This window comes from Onychomys torridus, chromosome 6 (assembly GCF_903995425.1).
Source record: "Onychomys torridus chromosome 6, mOncTor1.1, whole genome shotgun sequence".
Lineage (NCBI taxonomy): Eukaryota > Metazoa > Chordata > Mammalia > Rodentia > Cricetidae > Onychomys > Onychomys torridus.
The window spans coordinates 41,988,197-42,008,561 of record NC_050448.1 but is presented as its reverse complement, the minus strand read 5'-3'; the positions used below and the strand labels follow the sequence as shown (position 1 = coordinate 42,008,561).

The 20,365-nt window shown below is 39.9% G+C and overlaps 1 protein-coding gene across 2 annotated transcripts in view; it reads right to left on the bottom strand.

The window, feature by feature from the left end:
- Positions 1 to 16,777, bottom strand: part of Mme (membrane metalloendopeptidase) — a 78,389-nt gene extending 61,612 nt beyond the window's left edge. The window contains exons 1-3 of one of the 2 annotated variants that reach the window (XM_036191284.1): positions 16,604 to 16,777; positions 12,105 to 12,274; positions 11,226 to 11,261 (exon numbers count right to left, since the gene is read on the bottom strand). In XM_036191284.1, the coding sequence (XP_036047177.1) occupies positions 11,226 to 11,261; positions 12,105 to 12,264 (196 nt within the window). In that variant the 5' untranslated portion in view covers positions 12,265 to 12,274; positions 16,604 to 16,777. Of the gene's footprint in view, positions 1 to 11,225; positions 11,262 to 12,104; positions 12,275 to 16,338; positions 16,582 to 16,603 lie in introns of those variants that run through there. The other variant, XM_036191283.1, reaches the window with a different exon arrangement.
- Between the last annotated feature and the right edge of the window lie 3,588 nt (positions 16,778 to 20,365).

Sequence of the window (20,365 nt, the reverse complement as noted above, 5' to 3'; positions counted from 1 at the left end):
GTGAAGGTGCAGGAGAAAGAGAATTCTTATCCATGCTGGCAGGGATATAAATCAGCTCAGACACAATGGCAATCATCATGGATGTTCCTCACAACACTAAAAACCGAAGTACCACCTACTACAGCTAAACCAGCCCTGGAAATGCATCCGAGGAATCTCAATTAGCATTCAGCATGGATGCCTGCACACTCATGTCTGCTTCGGTGCCATTCACAGTAGCCAATACAGAATCAGAGCAGGTTTCCGGCAACAGATGACTGGATAGAGAAACACAATGGGGTTTTATTCAGCCACAAAGAAGGAGGAACTGATGGTGTTTGCTGGGGGTTACCTGATAGTTCATTTCAGTGGGGCTTCCTGATCCTCTAGCCAGCACAGTGACTCTCACCCCTTCATTACCTTCACAGCTGAGATTCTGTAATCAGGCTCCTGGGTTGAGGAATTGGGGGGTGGGGGGTGGGGCAGCCTGACTTCTGATATGCAACAGTTCTTTGTTTTTTTTTAAATTCTGAAGAATAATCATACCTCTGAGAAATGTTTAAACAAATACTTTAATAACTTTCTGATTAATTTTGAGCTTTTATCTAGAGTATAGAAAGATAAATTTAAATGAATCCTTAATAATTCTATTATCACAGAGTCCCATAACAATGTGCCAGGTGGGAGGCCTGCCAGCATCCTCCCTGAACATGCTGTTTATGCTTGTGAGTGATATAATCACCTATGGCAGCACGTGAACCAAACCCCTCATCTGTATGAACAGATCACGTGGCATGTCCTGTTTCTCATACCTTAGTCTTAATCAGCAATGCTTCTCTCCCTTCGGAAAGAGGGCTCCCACAAAGCTACCACTTGTTGGAAGAAGGATTTGGCTTGTGACAGGAAATACAATCAGAAAAGCATTTCAGAAATCAGATTCACCAAGAAAGTGTGAGGGTATAAAGTCCTAAGCCTGCTCCCAGAGGGCTCTTTCCAGCTCTCTGGTGGAAGCAAAATGGCTTGCCTTGGAGCTCTCTCTCCTGTGCTCTCTCTGTGCAACAGTACTCACCTTCAACAGGCCAAACTAGCCTTCTATGATCACTGTGCCAAATCGACATCAGCACTCTCCACAGCACTGGTGAGGCTCCCACCATTCAGTCATGCCAGCCTCACCTACTTTACCTGTCATCCCTGGACTCCCGAGACAGACATTTCTGCTTATTAAAGGCTTTGGCACCCTCCTCGAAGTCTGCTGCTCCCACACCTGTCTTTGCAGGTGGCGTCAGGGTTGTGTGAACAACTGCTTCGATTCAGCTAAGAATGTCTTGACTTTCTGAACAGCCTGAATATATCACCTTTACTATACACTAGTGTGTTTTCACGGCCCCCTGATGTGATTGTTGGCTTTTTCAGGGTTCTACTCACTTTACATTTACTACAGCTCATTCCTGGGAGTAGATTTGTCCTCTTCATGTACAAAACCGCGAAGTAGTGACTACTCAGTTTCTACTCCACGAGTGCAGTCATTCTAACCATTATTGACTCATGCCCAGTAACAGAGGAAGAGCAGAGGTAGAGGAGGGCCCTCTCTCTGTGGGGACTGCTGGTTGCATTCCCCCATGATCTTTTTCTTGCCTGTAGAGATCATCCTTTCTCCATCTTCCACCAGAATCCCCGACCTTGCTCTCTCTGCTTTAGTAGTATCTTACTCTGGCCTTCAGCTGTGTTCCGTCCCAATGGTCACTCTAACTTTGACATCTGCTTTTTCACTTGCTTGGGTGACCTCTCATCTTGATGGCTATCTTTCAACCATTTTGGTTACTCAACTCTCAGTCTCTTTTGAAAGAGCTTTTTTCCCCCCTCATTTCCGAATATGTTGCTTTATACAGTGCCATTTTGGGCTCTCTTCTCTATCTCCTTCCTGGGAATCTCAACCATATTTACATGGGCTAATGACTTTATATTCAGTCCCAGCTTCCTTGAACTCTACTACACAAACCAATTACAAGTACCTCAAATTTAAATGGCCTCAAGGTGAATTCCTGCCTATAATTTGTCCCACCTATTAATTACCTCTTCCTTTGGTAGCCTGGCTTGGTGGATGGCTTCCCCTGTCATCCAGTCTTCTTCTTCTTTTTTTTTTTTTTAACCACCTCATCATCTGAGCAACATATCTAATGAATTCTACCAAACATTCCTCAAACATACTCAACTTGATGCACCTCAACTATTGTAACCTCATAACTAGGCAACCATAAGCCCCATTCAGATAAGAGTGGGAGGCTTAGTTCCCGCCCTCAGCTGTTCTTCTTTTGTAACAAAATATACAGTGATCCCTCAGCAACCAAGATCATGTGCATGTATCCTATAAAACTTAGCATTCTCTGATTTCCCATCACGGCAGACAAGAGTCCCAAATAGTTAACATGGACTACATGGTACAGCAGATGCTCACTCATGAGCCAATGCCAACATTCAACACTTCTCCATTTGTCCCCATATCACATTTTCATATACATCCTTTATAACTTTGCCCTACATGTATCCTATCAGTGTCTCAGTCTTGCCAAGTTCTATCTCACACTCTTCTGTGAGATACCCATCCAGATAGCCTTTGAGTTCATTGGTCTAACCAAGTTCTTGCTCACTGAAAAGTTATCCCCTCCTCTGGGAAATCTTTGCCTTCATCTTATTGTGATGTGTGTTCTTTGAAAAATACAAATGTCTAGGCAATTCCTATGCACACTAATGTCTATGTATTAACTTAAGTTGCTTTCTTCCCTCATACAAAGAACTGGAAAGACTCTCTCTCTCTCTCTCTCTCTCTCTCTCTCTCTCTCTCTCTCTCTCTCTCTCTCTGTGTGTGTGTGTGTGTGTGTGTATCAGCAATGTTTTAAAGGCCTCTCAAATTATTCCACAAAGCTGCCATAGTTGGAAATCACGATTGCTTTTTGCTTTTCAGACTTCTTTGCCTAGACTGGCATCCTAGGAATTTGCTAAAATCACAACTGCAAATTCAGTAAGACTGGGGTAGATCCTGGGAATGAGCATTTTTGAAAGTTCCCAGCTGATGGTGATGTACCTTGTCCAAGCACTTAACTCTGAAGAAAAGATATGGTTATTCCCTCCCACCTCAGTCCTCTAGACTCTTACTTCTAGAATTTAATCAGAGGTGGGCAAGCACAGAATAGCATATTGAGGTATTTTAATGAGGTTGTGGCAGGATTTTTGTTGTTGTTATTTTGTTTTTTTCTTTTAGAAGAAGTGGATTTAAGTGCTCATTTCTGGTTGAGCTTATTTTTAACCTGATCAAAAGCCTAAACTGCACCCCCCACTGCCCTGTGTAAGATAGAGCACAACAACCAAAGAAAATGGCAAGAAAGGATAAAACATTTTTAATATGAGAGTATCCAAAATCAGTCTGTCTTGTTTTGCTCTGTGGTTTTATGTGTGTTTGTTGCTGTGTATGCGTTTCGACTGTCACAACTTTTCTTTAAAAATAGTTTTGTTTGACTTTCAATAAAAAATATTTAAATGCCACATTTGTAATTTTTCTGAAATGAAATATTAAATGAACTATACCTTAGCTTATATTCATGGTTCATCTCCCTGAAAGACGAGCAGTATGGATGGGTTGCCATTTGTCTTTGCCTTTTGGCTGTAAAATGAGGTCTTTTTAATTTCAGTTTTGTAGATAAGGAAAACGAAATGCAGCAAGCCTAAAATGACTTAATTAAGATCACATACAATAACACAGGATGTGGCCAAAAATTACATCCCAGCTCTCTGATGCTAGAAGTTCCTGAGTAGAAAAGGAAGTCAGGAAGCTTTCAAATGACTGGGCTTTAATTATTCACGACACTTACGTCTCTTTTAAAATGAAAATTTCAACTTCTCCTGCACATATCTCTTACTGGAACTGATCCTTCCCATCTGATTATTAATCGGTATTGTTCCTAAACTATCTATCAGCAAATAATCAAAGTACGTGTTCCAGTTTACTTTCCCTTGCTGTACTAAAAGACCATGACCAAAACTAACTTGAGGGAGAAAGGGTTTATTTGGCTTCCAGATTACAATGGGCTCATTGTGGAGGGAAGCCAAGGCAGGAGCTCAAAGTGGGAACCTGGACGCAAGAACTGAAGCAGATGCGATGAGGGAATGCTGTTTGCGGGCTTGTTTCCCTGGACATCCTCAGTTATGTGCCCTCAACAGCCCAGACCCACCTGCCCACAGTAGGCTAGGCCCTCCCACAGCAATCAGCCATCAAGAAAATACCCCACCGCCATGCCCACAGGCCAATCTGTGGGAGGAAGGCCCTCAATTAAGATTCCTTCTTCCTATAAATATCTAGGTTTGTATCAAATTGATAGAAACCGTGACAGTAGCACTTCAGAAATATGTGAAATAAATTCCCATTTGCTTGATGAAAAAGAAAGGCTAGGATAGGAAAACTACTAAGGATTCCAGTTAACACGAAGAAGCTCATAACTACAGGTTAAAACGCATCTGGCTGATTTCTACCAATCAAGCTGGAAATGGGCTCTTTGTATCATGAGTAAACCAGGTTTTCTCTTCAGAGGGTGATCTTTGGTGGCTGGGTCACTGGTGAGTGCTCTATGTAGGTCTACTAGTTTGGTGTGGGTCAGGTCACTGAAACAGATGGTCACATATCTTTATAAGTCAAATCTCAGGAGATGGCACCCACGCCTCCAGTATCCAATCCTGAAATAATTTTAACTCCCTAGTTGAGTTTCCAGAGGCTTCTCATCAATACAATTCTCATGCAGTCAGACACTTAATGATGTACACATTCCAAGGGACACATCTTCAGGTGATTTCTGAAGACACTGTACAGCATAGTCCCTCAAACTAAGATGGTTATGCTGTTACAAAGCAATGCAGTCCTATAGCATGTACATGTACTTATGCTGCATAGGTGCTCTATCACTGATCAAAACACCACTATTCTGCACTTGGCTGGCTAAGCAGTGGGAGTCACTCCAACTGTACTTTCTAGCAAACCTTTTGTAGTGGAAACTTGGAAGTTAATCTTGGGAGCCAATTCTCACAATAAATCCTTCTTAAATATGCATTTCTCTCTCACATTTGGAAAAACCATTCATTCTCTTTCTAGAGAATTCTTCTAGCTGGTGTGGCAAAAGCATATTTTAAAAGAGAGAAAATATGAGAGTCCAGATTTCAATCAGTCTAAGAACAGAATAAAAATACCCTCCCTTCTCCTTTGCTAAATCGTCTTAAAGAATGACAATTTTCCGGACTTAAGGAGTTGGGCAGCTTTCTTCTTATGATTCTTTTTAATGTTATATTTTCAACTTCTCTCAAATAATATATTCGTTTGATTACCTTGAGTTGCACATCAGACAAAATGGTTGATAAAGAGCACCAGACAGCCTTTTGCTATGCAAGACAAAGCAGGACCCTTCCTTCCACAGCACATGGATCTTTCCATGTCTGTCACTCTTTCTCAGCGGTTGTAAAACCAGGACCCTCATAATATTTTTGACTACAGTTTACATTCAGCATCTTTACAAATACATATTTTTTTCAGCTTTAAAACCGACATTTGAAGTCTAAAGCAGCCTACTAGGCACCATTGCCCCTCACACACTAAATATTAATTTAACTCCCCTACATTTTCCAACCCTTGGCCATATATAAAAAAATTATAGAACACTAATGTTTAACTTTTTCACAAAAGCTAAGAAGTGTGTGTGTGTGTGTGTGTGTGTGTGTGTGTGTGTGAGAGAGAGAGAGAGAGAGAGAGAGAGAGAGAGAGAGACAGACAGACAGACAGACAGAGACAGAGAGACAGAGAGACAGAGAGACAGAGGTATTGGGGGAGGGGGTAAGTTGCTCCCTTTCTTGGAAAGGAGTTAATTGATAGATGCTAGTTTTAACTGAAGATATTTTAAGAAAGCATAACTACAAAACTGCCTTCAGTACTGTATCAAGGAAGTCCCTGGAAGTAAGTTTCTGCATGCTACATTGAAACCAGCAAAGGCTTGCTTTGTTTTTTGTTTGTTTGTTTGTTTGTTTTTGTTTCGTTTTTTGGTTTTTGGTTTTTGTTTTTTTTTTTTCCTCTCTCCAAGATACCTTCCTTCTGTGCTCTTAATGCCTGCAGGACTTTTTCAAACTCATAATAAAACAGCCTCATTGTCTGCCTAAAAGGTTGGTACAGGGCTTGCAAACCTTAAGGGTCAGCCTGCAGTCCTTCCTGTATTGATGAGCTTATTCCAATTCTCTACTTGGAGTCTTCATTGTGTTAACGGACAGATGACAGAGACTAAGGTCTTCAGGGAACAGAGATGCTCTGTTGCTGCCAGAAAGCCAGTTGGTGCTAAGATACTTCATCTAGGGCATCACCACCATCTGGCACTTACAGAAATGCCCACACATTGGAAGATTCATTGTGCTTAAGGGTTATAGGTCAAGCCATAAAATAATGATAATTAAATCAGTATGTGAATTCATTATCTCACTGTGTTAAATATTTCAAGTGGACAGAATATCCATTTTCCTAGTGTTGATAATTAAATGCTCATCAAAATTTGCTTGGTAAGTACAGAAATAAAGTAAAAGAAAGTTCTAGATTGTAGTCTATCTTTTCTTGTGTTTCATCGGGGTCTTCATGCTCCCCAGGCCTTTTGTTCCCAGTTCCTTAGCAACTGAGCAGTGTATAACCAGTACAAGAGAAGAGTTGTCTCTTCTGAACTCCACTGCTCAGATGTCTTATCCTGGGTTCTCTAGAACCTGTGTAGTTTAGAATCACACTGCCAACAATTGCCTCTTTAGATATTGCCTATTTGTTCAAGATACGGCCTTTGCATGTGTCCTCCAGAGGTGCATTACTGAAATTTAATCCCCTTAATCATCTAGAAGTGAGACCTTAATAAGCAAGGGGTTGGGATTTGATCTGGCCAAGATGATGAAGCCTCCATGATGGCTTCATAAGAAAAGGAAAGATGCCAGAGTACGAATATATGTGCTCCCTTTGTCCCCTCGGATGCCTTAGTACTTTACATACATGAAGGTGATCAGCAGATGCTCCTTGAGCATCAAGAACTGTGAGATGGATAAACTTCTGTTCTTTATAAACCTATTCAGCCTCAGATATTTCATTATAGTGATGCAAAACAGGCTACTCCAGACATCCATATTAGAGAAGAAACATCTATGCCTCTAAACTGTTATGCAAGCACAGTTATATACTCCTGATCTCCTTGGAAACAACATAGAATAGAGTTATGAGTATGGGCTCTAGTGCCATGCTGCCTCGGATGAAGTCCTAGCCCAAGTCTGTTCATCTTTATGAAGGAAATATAATAGTACACAACCTCAGATGTATTATCTTAGAGGTCTAGACATCAGAAGTCTACAAATGATCAGAGCAGTTAAATTTGTTCTGCATGCTCCTGGGACAACCCCTCACTCTGCTTTCCAGCTTCCAGGGGCAGCATCCTGTGGCTGTGACACTGTGGTCTCTGCTTCTGCTGCTTCCGTGGTCCTGTTACTCCCTTTGTCTTATAGGGACTCTTTCAACTACACAATAGCAACCACATCATACTGTGTCATCTTTCCATTTCAAACTCCTTGGTTCAGCCACACACACACACACCACCAGGCTCTTCTAAAAGCTCTGTTAGCATATAAAGTGATGTATAAGGAATATAGAAGGAATCAGGTGTGGGTATCTTTGGAGGGACATTACTTTGCTTCACAAGATGGAAGAACTGGTGACTTCAGGTTGTTTAAAGGAGTGCTAGCCTATCAAAGTGACTCTGCCTTTAGAGGACATTTGATAACATATGAAGACATTTTCTGCTTGTTGCAATGGGATGGTGGAACTTGTTGCTGAGCATTTAGTGACTGGGGATGCTGCATTTTATAATGCCAGCATCCTCTGTGAAGAATTATCCATCCCAAAATGTCAGCAATGATGAGGTTGAAAAACTTTTATTTAAAGCATATGATTTGGAGGAATCTCTTGCGTTTGGAAGGTTACAATACCAAAAAAACAAAAACAAACCAGTCAGTTTCAGAATTTAGAATTACATAAGAAGTCTAAAGAACCACACACAAGCTCTGTTTCTCTAAGTTTTTGACACTGTTAAATATCTAATAAATGATAAATGGCATACTTTTATACTAAAATTTCCAGCCTTGACTTAACTTGTTACTTATTGAGAAGCTTTTATTATTATTATTATTATTATTATTATTATTATTATTATTATTGAGGTCTGGACAACCCCATGAAATCAGATATAAGCAAGAAAAAGGATGCATTGTAAACATTACTTTATATGTATTATAAAATCACAGATGCTCAAACTCAAAATATATAAGACCCATAGATGCCCAGTTATCAGTTTTCACCCCAGTGTGGCTTCCCTTCTGTTTCTTGATGTGCATTTGCCAGGAAGTTCCTGTGTAATCGCATGAAGTTGGAATTCACTTTCAGTTAAAGTAAGCATCATACCAACTTCTCCAATTCTCAAGAATTTCTGTGCTCAGGTATGAACTTTCCCCATCATGAACAGTGACTGTAGATTTGCTACTAGGAGACTTCACTTTTTTCAGCGTATTTCTTCCCATCTTCCTTCTCCCCACCTGCTCTGCTCTCCTCATCCTTCTGTATTACTTTCTCCAGTCTAAGGTTTTCTGTATTTGAAACAACTTCTAAAGGAACTTGTCTTTCAGGTGACAGAAATTATTTCTAAGCCAATATGGACTGTCTCTCCCCTGTGTGTATGTGTGTGTGTGTGGGGGGGGGGGTGACACGCACGTGCATGTGTCTGTCTGTACATGTATAAAAGCACAGGAGAGAAGAGAGCAAACGTGTGCATCTGTGCGGTGAGGATCATATCTCCATCTTACTATTTTTTTTTTTTTAGGGAAAAATAGTAGCTTGGAATCTTGTGTCCTTACAGCTTATGGACCAACTGAGCAAAGTGACGGGAAGTCCAGCTGTGCCACAGAGGCTGTGTCTGCTGCACTCATGTCTATACCAAGGTAGTGCTCTTGGGATACTTTATACTGGCTATGATTTTTAGGTTATAATTAAAGTGTAAGAGTTAAATAAATTTTGGCAAATTGGTACTTGCCAAACATTATTTAAAAGCCATTTTCCTAAATACCAAGTCACATGTAAGATTTCAGACACCAAATGTCACTCCATGAGGTGGGTACTACTACAGGAATCTGCCAGATCCCTGAGGTGACATCACCTATACAAGCTTATAAACATCTGCCTATGTAGTCAAAAAATCCCAAATAATCCAATTTCTTCAAAAGCAAAACACATGAAAAAGCGTGATGGAAGAGAACAGAAAACCTAGAGATTAAGAGATTTAAAGGACGTGTGAAGTGTGCTGAGGACAGAGGAACTAACCATTACAGGTCAGGGTATAATTATAAGTTTCTCAAAACAGGAGTATATGCCTGGACAACTTGAGAGAGAGAGAGAGAGAGAGAGAGAGAGAGAGAGAGAGAGAGAGAGAGAGAGAGAGAACCCAGAAGGAGGAAATGGTGACTTCAGCAACCTCAACTCATATTAACTTTACTGCAGTGACCCTAGATATCTCTTAACCAGTGTGTCTGTATAGCCATTTCCCTGGGGAATAAAGACATCTTTTTGTTTCTAATTAAAACCACTAGACAGGAAAGTACACACTGTTAAGTTGAAGAGCAAATGGCTACAATTCAATCTATAACCAGGTCTTTCTTAAACTCCCTGTGTCAAAAACATCATGATGGAGGGTGCATGACTATCACAGTGGAGACCCAGAGCAAAATACCTATCTAAAAAGCAAGGCAGATAGCCAAATGGCACACACTCAGCACATTAGAGAGCAGCCTGGAACCCCGAGGTAATTTCCTATCATTATCTTGAAAGTTTAAAGAATAACAGAAAATCAGATAGGAAAAAAAATCATCTGTCAAAGGTTAAAGAGCATATTCCAGGTTGCTGTTCTCTACCTCCTTGTAGAAGGGTCAAGAATCCTCCTTGTTTTCTCACAACACAATAATTTCAGTGACATCAATAGCTGTGCATGTTTCTGCTCTTTCTTTTATTTTCCTTCTTCTCCAATTATTAATGTCTTCTTAAATCCAGCCTCTCTTCTCCTTCTTTTCTTCTTTTGGAAACTCAAATAGTTGCAAGGTTTCTACTGTTATCTATTAACTGAGAGGTTCCAAACTCCTTCTTCTTGGGCCCCCTCTCTGCTGCCTCACCTGGAGGTTATGCCTAGCTTACAACACACACCTCAGAATTCATCTCCTTGCTTCTGTACTTCTGTGACAGTGGGCAGCATCTTCCTCAAAAAATTCAAAGTCCTTTTGAATTTTACAGCTTGATATCACATTAATGCATTCATAATCTTCATTTCATTAAACAACTCACTGTTGACCCTCACTGTTATCTCAGGACCACTAGGTTCCACCACAAGTCAAAGTTCTGCAGTTCGTGCCTGTCTTATTGGGGCATCTTCCAGTTGCTCTCCCCTCTCACATGATCACTTCTCCCTCAACCATTCAGAATTGTCCCTCAACTGTTGCCCAACCACTTCACTGTTCAAGGAAGTTCTTATTTCTCCTTTATCACCACTAAAGACTACCCATGGATTTTCAAAGCTTTGTATGAAGTGCTCCTATCAAGTTACATTTTTACTGCTTTTCAAGAACATGATTTTTCCTTTCTTTCCATTTTTTTTTAAATGTTAATCCCATATGATTTATTTATTTTTCTTTCTTCTTGCTCATGTTTCCCTCTTCTATACTTTTTCCCCCAAACCCAACTCACTCCAGGGTCCTTCTCACATCTTTACTTTTCTCTCTGTCTCTCTTCCTCTCTCTCTGTCTCTCTCTGTCTCTGTCTCTCTCTCTCTCACACACACACATATATGAATGACATGTCATTTTTTCCTTTTCACACCCTGCTAATGATTTATACTTTCTCAAAACACACCATTATGTGTTCATTGTCTTTCTTTAACTACCTAGTACACCCCATAAAAATATATAATTTGGTATCATCTTAGAGTAGTGATGGTTTTCTCAAAGTATTTCAGTTGATTAATTAACTATTAAATACATTTGGACATTGTTGAGGTAAGTTTAATGAGCATGCACATGAGCAGAGCAAAAGTATACATTTCCATAACATTCACTTTTAAATGTTATATATTAACTGTAAACTAGTAAATGAAAAGACAGTTTGTTACCTGACTTTATGCAGTCTGATGATTTGCAAATACCATCTAGAAAAAGGAGAGCAGATGTATAAATATTGGTAATAAAATATTCGAGTTTATGTTTATCTTTTGTTATTAAAAATTCTGCCAATTAAATAAATGGACCATTAAGTATTATATACTATTTTTACTAGCTGAAAACTAATGGAAGAATAAAAGGAAAATGCTAAATTTAAGGATAATTACAAAGAAAAAGTGTGTTATTATACCACATTCAGCAACTAAACTCTGGGAATATTAAATTAAAATAGCTGAATGCTTCATTCATCATTCTGTAATCATGTCTTTTCCATTAAAGAACCAATCGTTATTAATCCCTATTGTGAAAAACTTCCACAACTCAAATTAGACTTCTTAGACTTCTGTGAAGCCTTCTGGAATTTCAATGACACAACAGAAATTGATTAACGGCTATTACAGAAGTTTGGCATAAAATTGTGTATATCTTAATCAAATAAAACTATACAGGTCTCGCCGGGCATGGTGGCACACGCCTTTAATCCCAGCACTTGGGAGGCTGAGCCAGGCGGATCTCTGTGTGTTCGAGGCCAGCCTGGTCTACAGAGTGAGTTCCAGGAAAGGCACAAAGCTACACAGAGAAACCCTGTCTTGAAAAAAAAATTATACAAGTCTCAAACACATGAAAATACTGAATGTGCTTGGCAATTAATAACTTAGCTCAAACTTAAGGACACTGTAATTTACTTTAAGTTGACTGACATCCGAGTGCTATATCTTCTAAGTGAACCTGTGTATCATCCAAGTGTATCTAGGTAAGTGGTAAAAGCCTATGAGGAAGGCTTTCTTCCCTTTTGTGTTGGTTGCTGTGTAACTGGGGCAGACACTCACCATCATAGGTTGCGTAGAGAGCGATCATTGTCACAGCTATGACAGTCAAGAGCAAGACAAGGACGGAGAGGCTGATCTCCAGTGGAGTCCATCGCTGTTTTTTCTTTGGCTTTGGAGTATTGATATCAGTTATATCCATCTGACTTTCTGACCTTCCCATCACCTAAAATCTGAAACGTACACATAGAGATATAAAAGCACCATAAGTAGATACAAAGAAAAAGCATGTGTGTGTGTGTGTGTGTGTGTGTGTGTGTGTGTGTGTGTGTGTGGTTAATGTGGCTAAATCAAAGTAAAAGATCAACTTACTTTAGATTAGAAAAAAATCTGTTTTCTGAAAGCCACAGACTGAAGATCCAAGATAGAGAGGTGATTAAATACTTACATTACTTCTGAGGTCTGTGAGCAAATACTTGCTGTATCATAATTAAGAAAGCTTTAAACTCATCCTTGTGAACTTTAGCCTGTCAAAGGTTAACTCCATATCTTGCTCCAATGGTTTCTTTCATAAGTTAAAAAAAATCAATGACTAATACCTTGAGGTTTTGACTAAGCAGTAATATAAAAGTGCAAATACAGCTAAAAGCAAAAGGAAAAAGCACTCAGGGTAGTTTATTTTACTTTGAAAACAACTTGTATTTTTAAAGTTCAAAATATCTTCCTCTGCAGAAAAGGGTGTCTATTAACTGGCTAGATGGAATTCTGAAAATGGTTACTCAATGTATAAAAAGTGGCTTATATTTCAGGAAGAAAGATATTATCATATCAGTATTTTTCTTTGTACAATTGAAAGAGAGAAAACAAACATAATTAAATAAATTCTCCTTTGTAGGTCAGGGTATCACTTGTTAAATATATAATTTGTAATTAAGTTAAAAATATCAACACTTCTAACTATAGGTGGAGTTTCTGGAGTTTCTTCCAGGTGTTAGGTACAATTTTTAGTGTCTTACTCATTTCCTTTGTTAATCTCTGCAGAGTGGATGTTAATACTCTGTGAAACTGTGATACAGAGAAGCTGGTTAACTTGTTCAAGCTGACACAGCTAATCGATATTCTACAGAAACATTTGGCCACTGCTACAGATGTTTATGGTGAAAAGCTAAGGGTACATAAGGCCAAGTGTTAGATTCCATGGTTTCTTTAGAGATTTGGTGCTTCTTTAAAAATACAAACAAACAAACAAAAATCACTGAGCAAAGCTTTCAATAGAGCCAACCTTCCTGTGTGACTTCAGGAAAGACTGCTTTAAACAACAGGCTAGTTTTTCATGGCTCAATACAAATTAACCATAGAATTTGGTTCTTAGAGGAAGTAATTGCTCAGAGACTGTCTGATCAGTAAAGACTATGTGAATAGCTACAAATCTTCAGGGGTGCATTTTCTAGAAGCTGAGGCACTCAAAGTAGAGTGACACAGGGAGCAAGTGATTCTAAATCTGTGTTTTCGCTGAAGAGACTCAGCAGACAAGTAGAGATTTGTTCTCTTTAGTGACTTATCAATAATAAACCACACATGGACATTAAGAGACTGGATACAAAGTCTTGAGCAGTTTGTCCTCCTGGTTACATGGCGTTATAAGCAAGGACTATGAAATAAAAATACTTTACTGGACAATGAAAACCTTGTCTGTTCAACAGAAGTGGAATGTAATGTACCTGAGTGTTGAAATGTCTTATTTAATGGTTATGTAACTCATGTTAGCTTAGTCTCGAGGCTCCTGGAGTGATGATATAGAATTGCATTGACCGTATCACTATTTTAATAGTAGTGGTGGCTGGGCAAAGAAAAGACAGGTACAAATTTAATACTTTGACTCTGGACAGAGAAGTAAACATGAAGAGCAGTTTCCCCTGAACCCCTAGAACGTTTGAATATTAATCAGATCTGTTTGCGGATTTCTCTTAAACATGTCTCCACTGCCCTTAAATGGTGTGCCGGCAAAAATTTAAAAAAAAAAAAAAAAGCTGCTTTTAAAAAATGTCTTGCTGTCTTTTTTGTTGTTGTTGCTGTTGTTTATTTTTGTTTTTGTCTTTTCTAGAAGCCTCAATCAGTGCCAGCAAGTCTGTAAAGTCCAGCTCAGAGCCCTGCAAGCGCTGGAAAGTGCTCTCTGGCACCACCAAGCTTCCTGGTGAGGGAAAGCCAGTAGGCGGGCATTTCTTTCTCAGTTCTGGGTTACTGCCCCCTGGCCCTCCTCTTAGCCTAGACCAGGGTGGAAAGGTAGCTGGGTTCTGAAGAGCTAGCACCTAAGGTTGCAGGAATAGTTGCAGGGAAATTAATAGTGTAACGTACACAAGCTATTTAGTCCTTTTACCTGCATCAAGGGAAAATTATCTTTGAATTAAACTTTGATCAACCAGAGAGGTTGATGTAAATGTTTTACAAATTCTTCAGAGATGTCCCCTTTTTTGTTGTCTCTTAGTAGTGCTTTACAACATTGGTCAAAAGCAAAAATGCTGCAACTTTAACCTTCTAATTAACTTTGTCATCCATTTCCAGTTAATTCTAGATGATTTATTATCTTTTTTAAAGGAAACTTGGGCCAGAAATACCTCAAGGTGGAATGCATCACAAATCTTCAGTTACCTAAAGATCTAATCTAACCACACCCAAACACCTTTAAAATATAGGGAGACAGGGAGACAGGCAGACCAGAACACAAACACAGTGCAAAGTCAATGCTTGCAGTAGAATATGCAAAAGCATGCCTAGGTTCTTAAAATATTTCACCTGAACTGGAATTACTTTAAAGCACTTAAATTAAAAAGCAAATACCAGCACACACAATAAGAGAACAGAGAATCTGAAGTTCAGACTCAACAGAAACCCCACAAATTTCAGCATGGCAACATCAGCAAAAGAATACAATACTACTTTTGCTTGAGTATGAGATGAATTCAACAAACCATCAAATCATGAAACATAAATGACCGGTTAAAGAGAAAGGTGGAGCGAAGTAATTTTCATCCTCAGGGCATATTATGATACCATTACAATACTTATGTTTGTAAGTCCCTGTGATGGTGCGTTGGAATTACAGTTTGCATTAATGGAAACTGAGGCAGAGTAAGAAGAATCCGGTTTCATACTTAGATTGTGTCTGTGGAAGCTGTAAAAGAAAGGAGTATTCAGAAGAAAGTGTGTTTCCCAGGACATTAACTAGGAGGTGTTTCCCCAGCCTGAAGTGAATTGTGAAAAGTACCATCCACAATGTTTTCCTGTACAGTATAGCCATACAACCGAAGACAAACAACATCGAGTCCAAAATACAGCCACACATTTTTGAGAGCTAGAAAGAAAGAAAGAAAGAAAGAAAGAAAGAAAGAAAGAAAGAAAGAAAAAAACAAAAAACAAAAAAACAATCCAAGAGAGTGCAACTACATTCCCTCATGGCCAATCTGCCGCTGATAGCAGCTTCACAATGCTGACACCGCAAGTCAGTTACTAGTTTTCAGTTTAATAAAATCCATGTGAACCTCTTATGGACAAGGAATAGACTTGACCAAGAGGCTCAGAGGAATACTCGGTTAGAGTTACTCTTATTTTTAAAGACTATAAATAGATCGGGATAGGTTAAGTAAGAAGGGGTCTTTAAAAACTTCCATCTACAAAAGAGCACCCCCCACCCCGCGCCAGCGAACCCTCTAGGAGATTTAAGCATGAATTATATAATAGGAAGCCAAGGTTCAAAGCGCGATGAAGAGATGAGATCGTGAAAAGACATTTAGGATAAGAAAATTAAAAACTAGAAAAGTGAGTTAATTGAGGAGAGAATCCGATAGAAACTAAAATGAAAACAAACCTTGCTTTTAAAAAAATCAGTGTCTGTACAGCGGAATGGCCAATTCCCAGCCCCCAAATCAACCCCGGTGCAATTTGGTAGCGCTGCTCTGGGTCACCAAACATAACTCCCAGGCGGAGGCTGCAGGGAGCTATGAAAATGAACCTGGAGGTGACCTGACATCACTCGTAGGGCCCTCCTCCAGGTCGCCCTCTCGGTCCCTTCCCCTCCCTACATTCTCAGGTCCCAGTGGCGGCTCCCGCCCAGGACACGCCTCCTCCGCCCGCAGCGGCCGGGCTCCCGGCGTCCGCTCGCTCGCGCGCGGGACCTCGGCCTCCGTCCCTGCCCCGCGCGCCCTGGCCCCCGACCGCTCCGTCCTCCTGTTGCCCGTCCCAGGGGCTCCCGGCGCCCTGGGGACCCCGGTGCCGGGTTGCTCGCTCTCCGGTGACTCACCAGTGGGATTGGGGAGAAGTTGGAGGCTGCTGAGCAGACACATCCCGACCAATGAGAGCGCCGGCCGGGGCGGCGGTGGGCAGGCTGGCCCCCAGCCGGGGAGAGAGAGCACCCAACGCTCGGTGCGTCCCCAGGGTGCGCCGGAGCGCCGCGCGCGCAGAGGAGCCGAGGCCGGAGTCACGGGAGGTTCCAGGCCCGGCTAGGGCTCGGGGCTGGAGGGCGCCGGGGAAGCCCGCATCCCTCGGACCCTCACCCCGAGACTCACCCCTCGCCGTGGCCGCTCTGCAGCTTACGCCTGCACTCGGTCCAGCTTCGCCACTTGCACATCTCCGCGCCCCGCGCGCCTCGCGCTCACCCCCCGCCTCGCCGCACAGGACTAGCCGCGAGAGCAGTTCCTTGGGTGACCTGAAGGTTTCCGCCAGGTCTCCCAAATCCCATCACACCGTGTAAAGGGGGGGAGGAGGCTCCCCCTCCCAGTTAGTCCCCCACCTTGCCCTTCCCAAAAGGGCTTTGCCAAACATTCTTGGAATTGTTTAGCCTTGTGGCTTTCGAGACAACAATACACTGTCTCTCTGGGATTCTGAGAGCTGATGCAGGCTCATTCTCCAACCGACCAAGACCGTAGGGCTTCTCTCTCACACACTCTTGCTCTTTCTATGTTTTCCCTCTTACTTCTTTCTCCTTCCTTCATTCCTTTCTTCCTTTTCAATGTCTTATTTTCTCTCTTTCCTTCTCTCCTCTCCTCACCTCTCACTGCCGCCCCTCCGTGTGTGTGTGTGTGTGTGTGTGTGTGTGTGTGTGCGTGTGTGTGTATGTGTGTTGTCTGTGTGTCTGTGCTTCTCATTCACTTAAGATATTGAGATCCTTCTTGAAGTTTATTTATCAAAGAACGACTAACTTTGGCAGAAGCAAATATTTTATGGAAACTGCCTGTAGCAGCTATTATAACCAAAAGCTCAGAGAGGATAAACTTTTCCAGTTTTTTTTTTTTCTTCTTCTATCTTTCTTTCCTTCTTCCAGAAGTTCAATTTAGTTATTCAACACCAAGTACATACATAGTTGGAAGACTGATCCATCTCCTCTTTGGAATCACAAGTTTTAAATAACACACATTCACCGTAGTTTTAAATAACACAGAAACACCGTTTTGTGAACTTGAAATGATCTTTTAACTTCAAAATGTCTCACTCCTTTTTCCCTAACCAACTTTATGCTTTTTTTTTCAAGATTAAAAAAATAAAAAAAAGAGCTAAAAACAAGAACAGGTAATGCATGTTAATGAAATAGTAGGTAGAGTACCATGAAAAGACATCTCAAGAAAAGGTGAATGGGTCTTTCAGTAATTCAGTTGTGAGTAAGTTCAATGGTTGGCCTTGAAATAGAAGTCTCCATGCCTCACTCTTTCTCTGAGGCTATTACACAACTTAGTCCTCCAGGCTCAGCTAACACTGATGTGTAATTTCTCAGAGATAAGCATAGGCAGCTTGGCTAACACTCTGGGAAGCATCTCAAATGGAATTTGAACCCAGGTCATCTTGAGTCAGATTGTTTAGTTTTACAGAGGATCAATGCATAGAAGAGAGACGTAGTCAATTTGTTCGGGGAGAAATCTACATTTTCTAGCACACTTGTGCTTAGTTTTTATTATATTCAGTTAAATTCTCAAACATCTAAATTTTACATAACATCGAATTAAAACAAGTTGGGAAATGTATATATATTATATGTATATATATATATATATTATATGTATAGATCTATATTATCTATCTAATACAGTGAGAATGAGTTCACTAGTTCTCAATTTCTTCATATGGATCCATGAGCATTAAAAGTTTAATGCATTTCTGATTAGCATAGTAATGAATTTGGATAGAGAAAGAAGTTTGGTTAGAATCCTACAAAAAAATCATGTTTCAACTAGAAATGAAAACTAAGCTCATATGATTGGTTATAACCTAGATGAACGTTTCTAGTTAGATTTCGTTTTTCAATTTGCATTAAAGTTTTAAACATAATATTCTTTTGTAAGGTTATCTAGCATATCCACAAGATTCAGGAATACATCTTTTAACCTATGGGAGGTGTTTGAACTCCGGGCCTTAGCATGGTAAGTATTTGAGCAGCCATTGAGCAACTCTCTTAGCCCTGGAGAATGTCTTGATAACAGTGAAAACTAGGTTACACTTGTTTATTACAGTTATAAACTTTAAGCTGAAAATTGAAAGGCAATTGATTTTTTTCTTAATTAAAGAGTCATTAATGAAGCCTTTTCGGACTTGTTAAGAACAATGTCATAGTTTTATTTCAGTCTTGTTACAAGAAAAAAAATTTTTTTGGGGAGTCGATTCAAATATTCGCTAGTGGTAAGAACGTTTTGCTAGAAAAGAAATGGATTTAGTTAGAATGTGCCTCAAAGGAAAGTAAAAACCCTGAAGTTATTATTAGATTTTGATTTGCAGCTTACATGCAACAGTATGGGCTGATACCTTGTTTAATACAAGTCTTAATCTCATTAAGTTCATTAGAAACTTAAAGGTTTTGTTAAGAATGCTAAATCTTTTCCCTAAGGAGGGTATGCAAATTTGAAGTCATTTCTCTTTTGAGGGTCTTAAAAGGAGCCCTCAGGTGCTTCTAGCAAGTAAACAAAAACCGAAGGCTGACTGAAGTGTCCAAGGTCCCTCAGTTTAGTGGATTATCAGAGTATTGCTCTTGAGGCCTTCAGTAAGTCATCAGTAGTGTGGTGTATCAGTTTTGGCAACATGAAGCACAAACCTTGAGAACAGCCCCTGGCTGTAGCATACATGCTTCATGAGCAATATTTGAAGATGCTCTAATTGTACCACTACGCTAATGAGAAAGTGAATGGAAACTTCAGAACCCCAAAGATCCAGGGAAGCCAGAAATCCGGATATGTGTGTAAGTGCTGGAAGGGTGCTCTATCTATCTACCTATCTCAGAAGGCTTGCCAAACCCAAGTGACCTGGAGTTTGGTTTTCACAGGACTTGCAAGACCCAAGGACCTCATCCAGAACATCATCCTGAACAAGGTAAAAACCCACATCAAGCGTTCCTATATAAAGCTGGATAGGAGAAGAAACATTCTCAATGTAAAGGTGAGCTACAAACAAAATCCTCACTCCATTCCCTGCCCCACCCCCACTGAGCACAGAATTGAGGTGCGAGTCATGTACTTCTTCAACATTTCCAGAGAATGTAAATCTTTTCAAAGAATTGCCCAAGTGTAGGGTTTTTTTTTCCAAACTATAGTTTACAACAAAATTTTTAGGGACTATTTATGATCAGGTCAAACTGGGAATGGCTGAGTATTGGATTGAATACTCCTGAGTTAAAAGTTTGTAATAAAGTAATCTCAGCAAGACTATTGTAACTAAAGACTGAATTACCATCACTTGGCTTTTCCTATGGAAAATGCTTAGAATAAATTCGTTCTGAAACAAAATGATAGCTCATGGAAGATCTGATCCATGAGATGGAACAGTAAAGCTGAGAAGAGAAGAGAGATAATTCAGTATAAGCATTTTAAAGTCACCTATAAAAAGTATGGTTGTTAAAAAGGACAATTGCAAGACAGGGAAGAGATGGTGTTTGAGACACAATATTCTAAAGTCCTTATGTTCTTGGAATGGAAGAGAATGATGATAATTTTAGACTTTATTATTTATACATGTAGAGATTACTAATGTAGCATTAAAAGGGTAAAAATGACTACATAATGAAAAGTCTTGGAGAAATAGAAAACCATAATTAAATAAAATTTAGCTTAGTGGTAGAGTACATGCCTAACAAGCACAAGGCCCTGGGTCCTCAGCTCTGGGTAAAAAAAAAAAAAAAAAAAGGCAATCTAAAAGAACATGGTGAGAAAAATTTAATATTAGAGGAGAATGCATAAAAAGTGCCAAGAAAAGTGTATGAAAAGTAGTAAAAGTAATCTAAATACATCAATTGCAAAAACTGTAATTGGACAACATTTCCAGTTGGAAGACAAGGACTAGACTAAAACAAA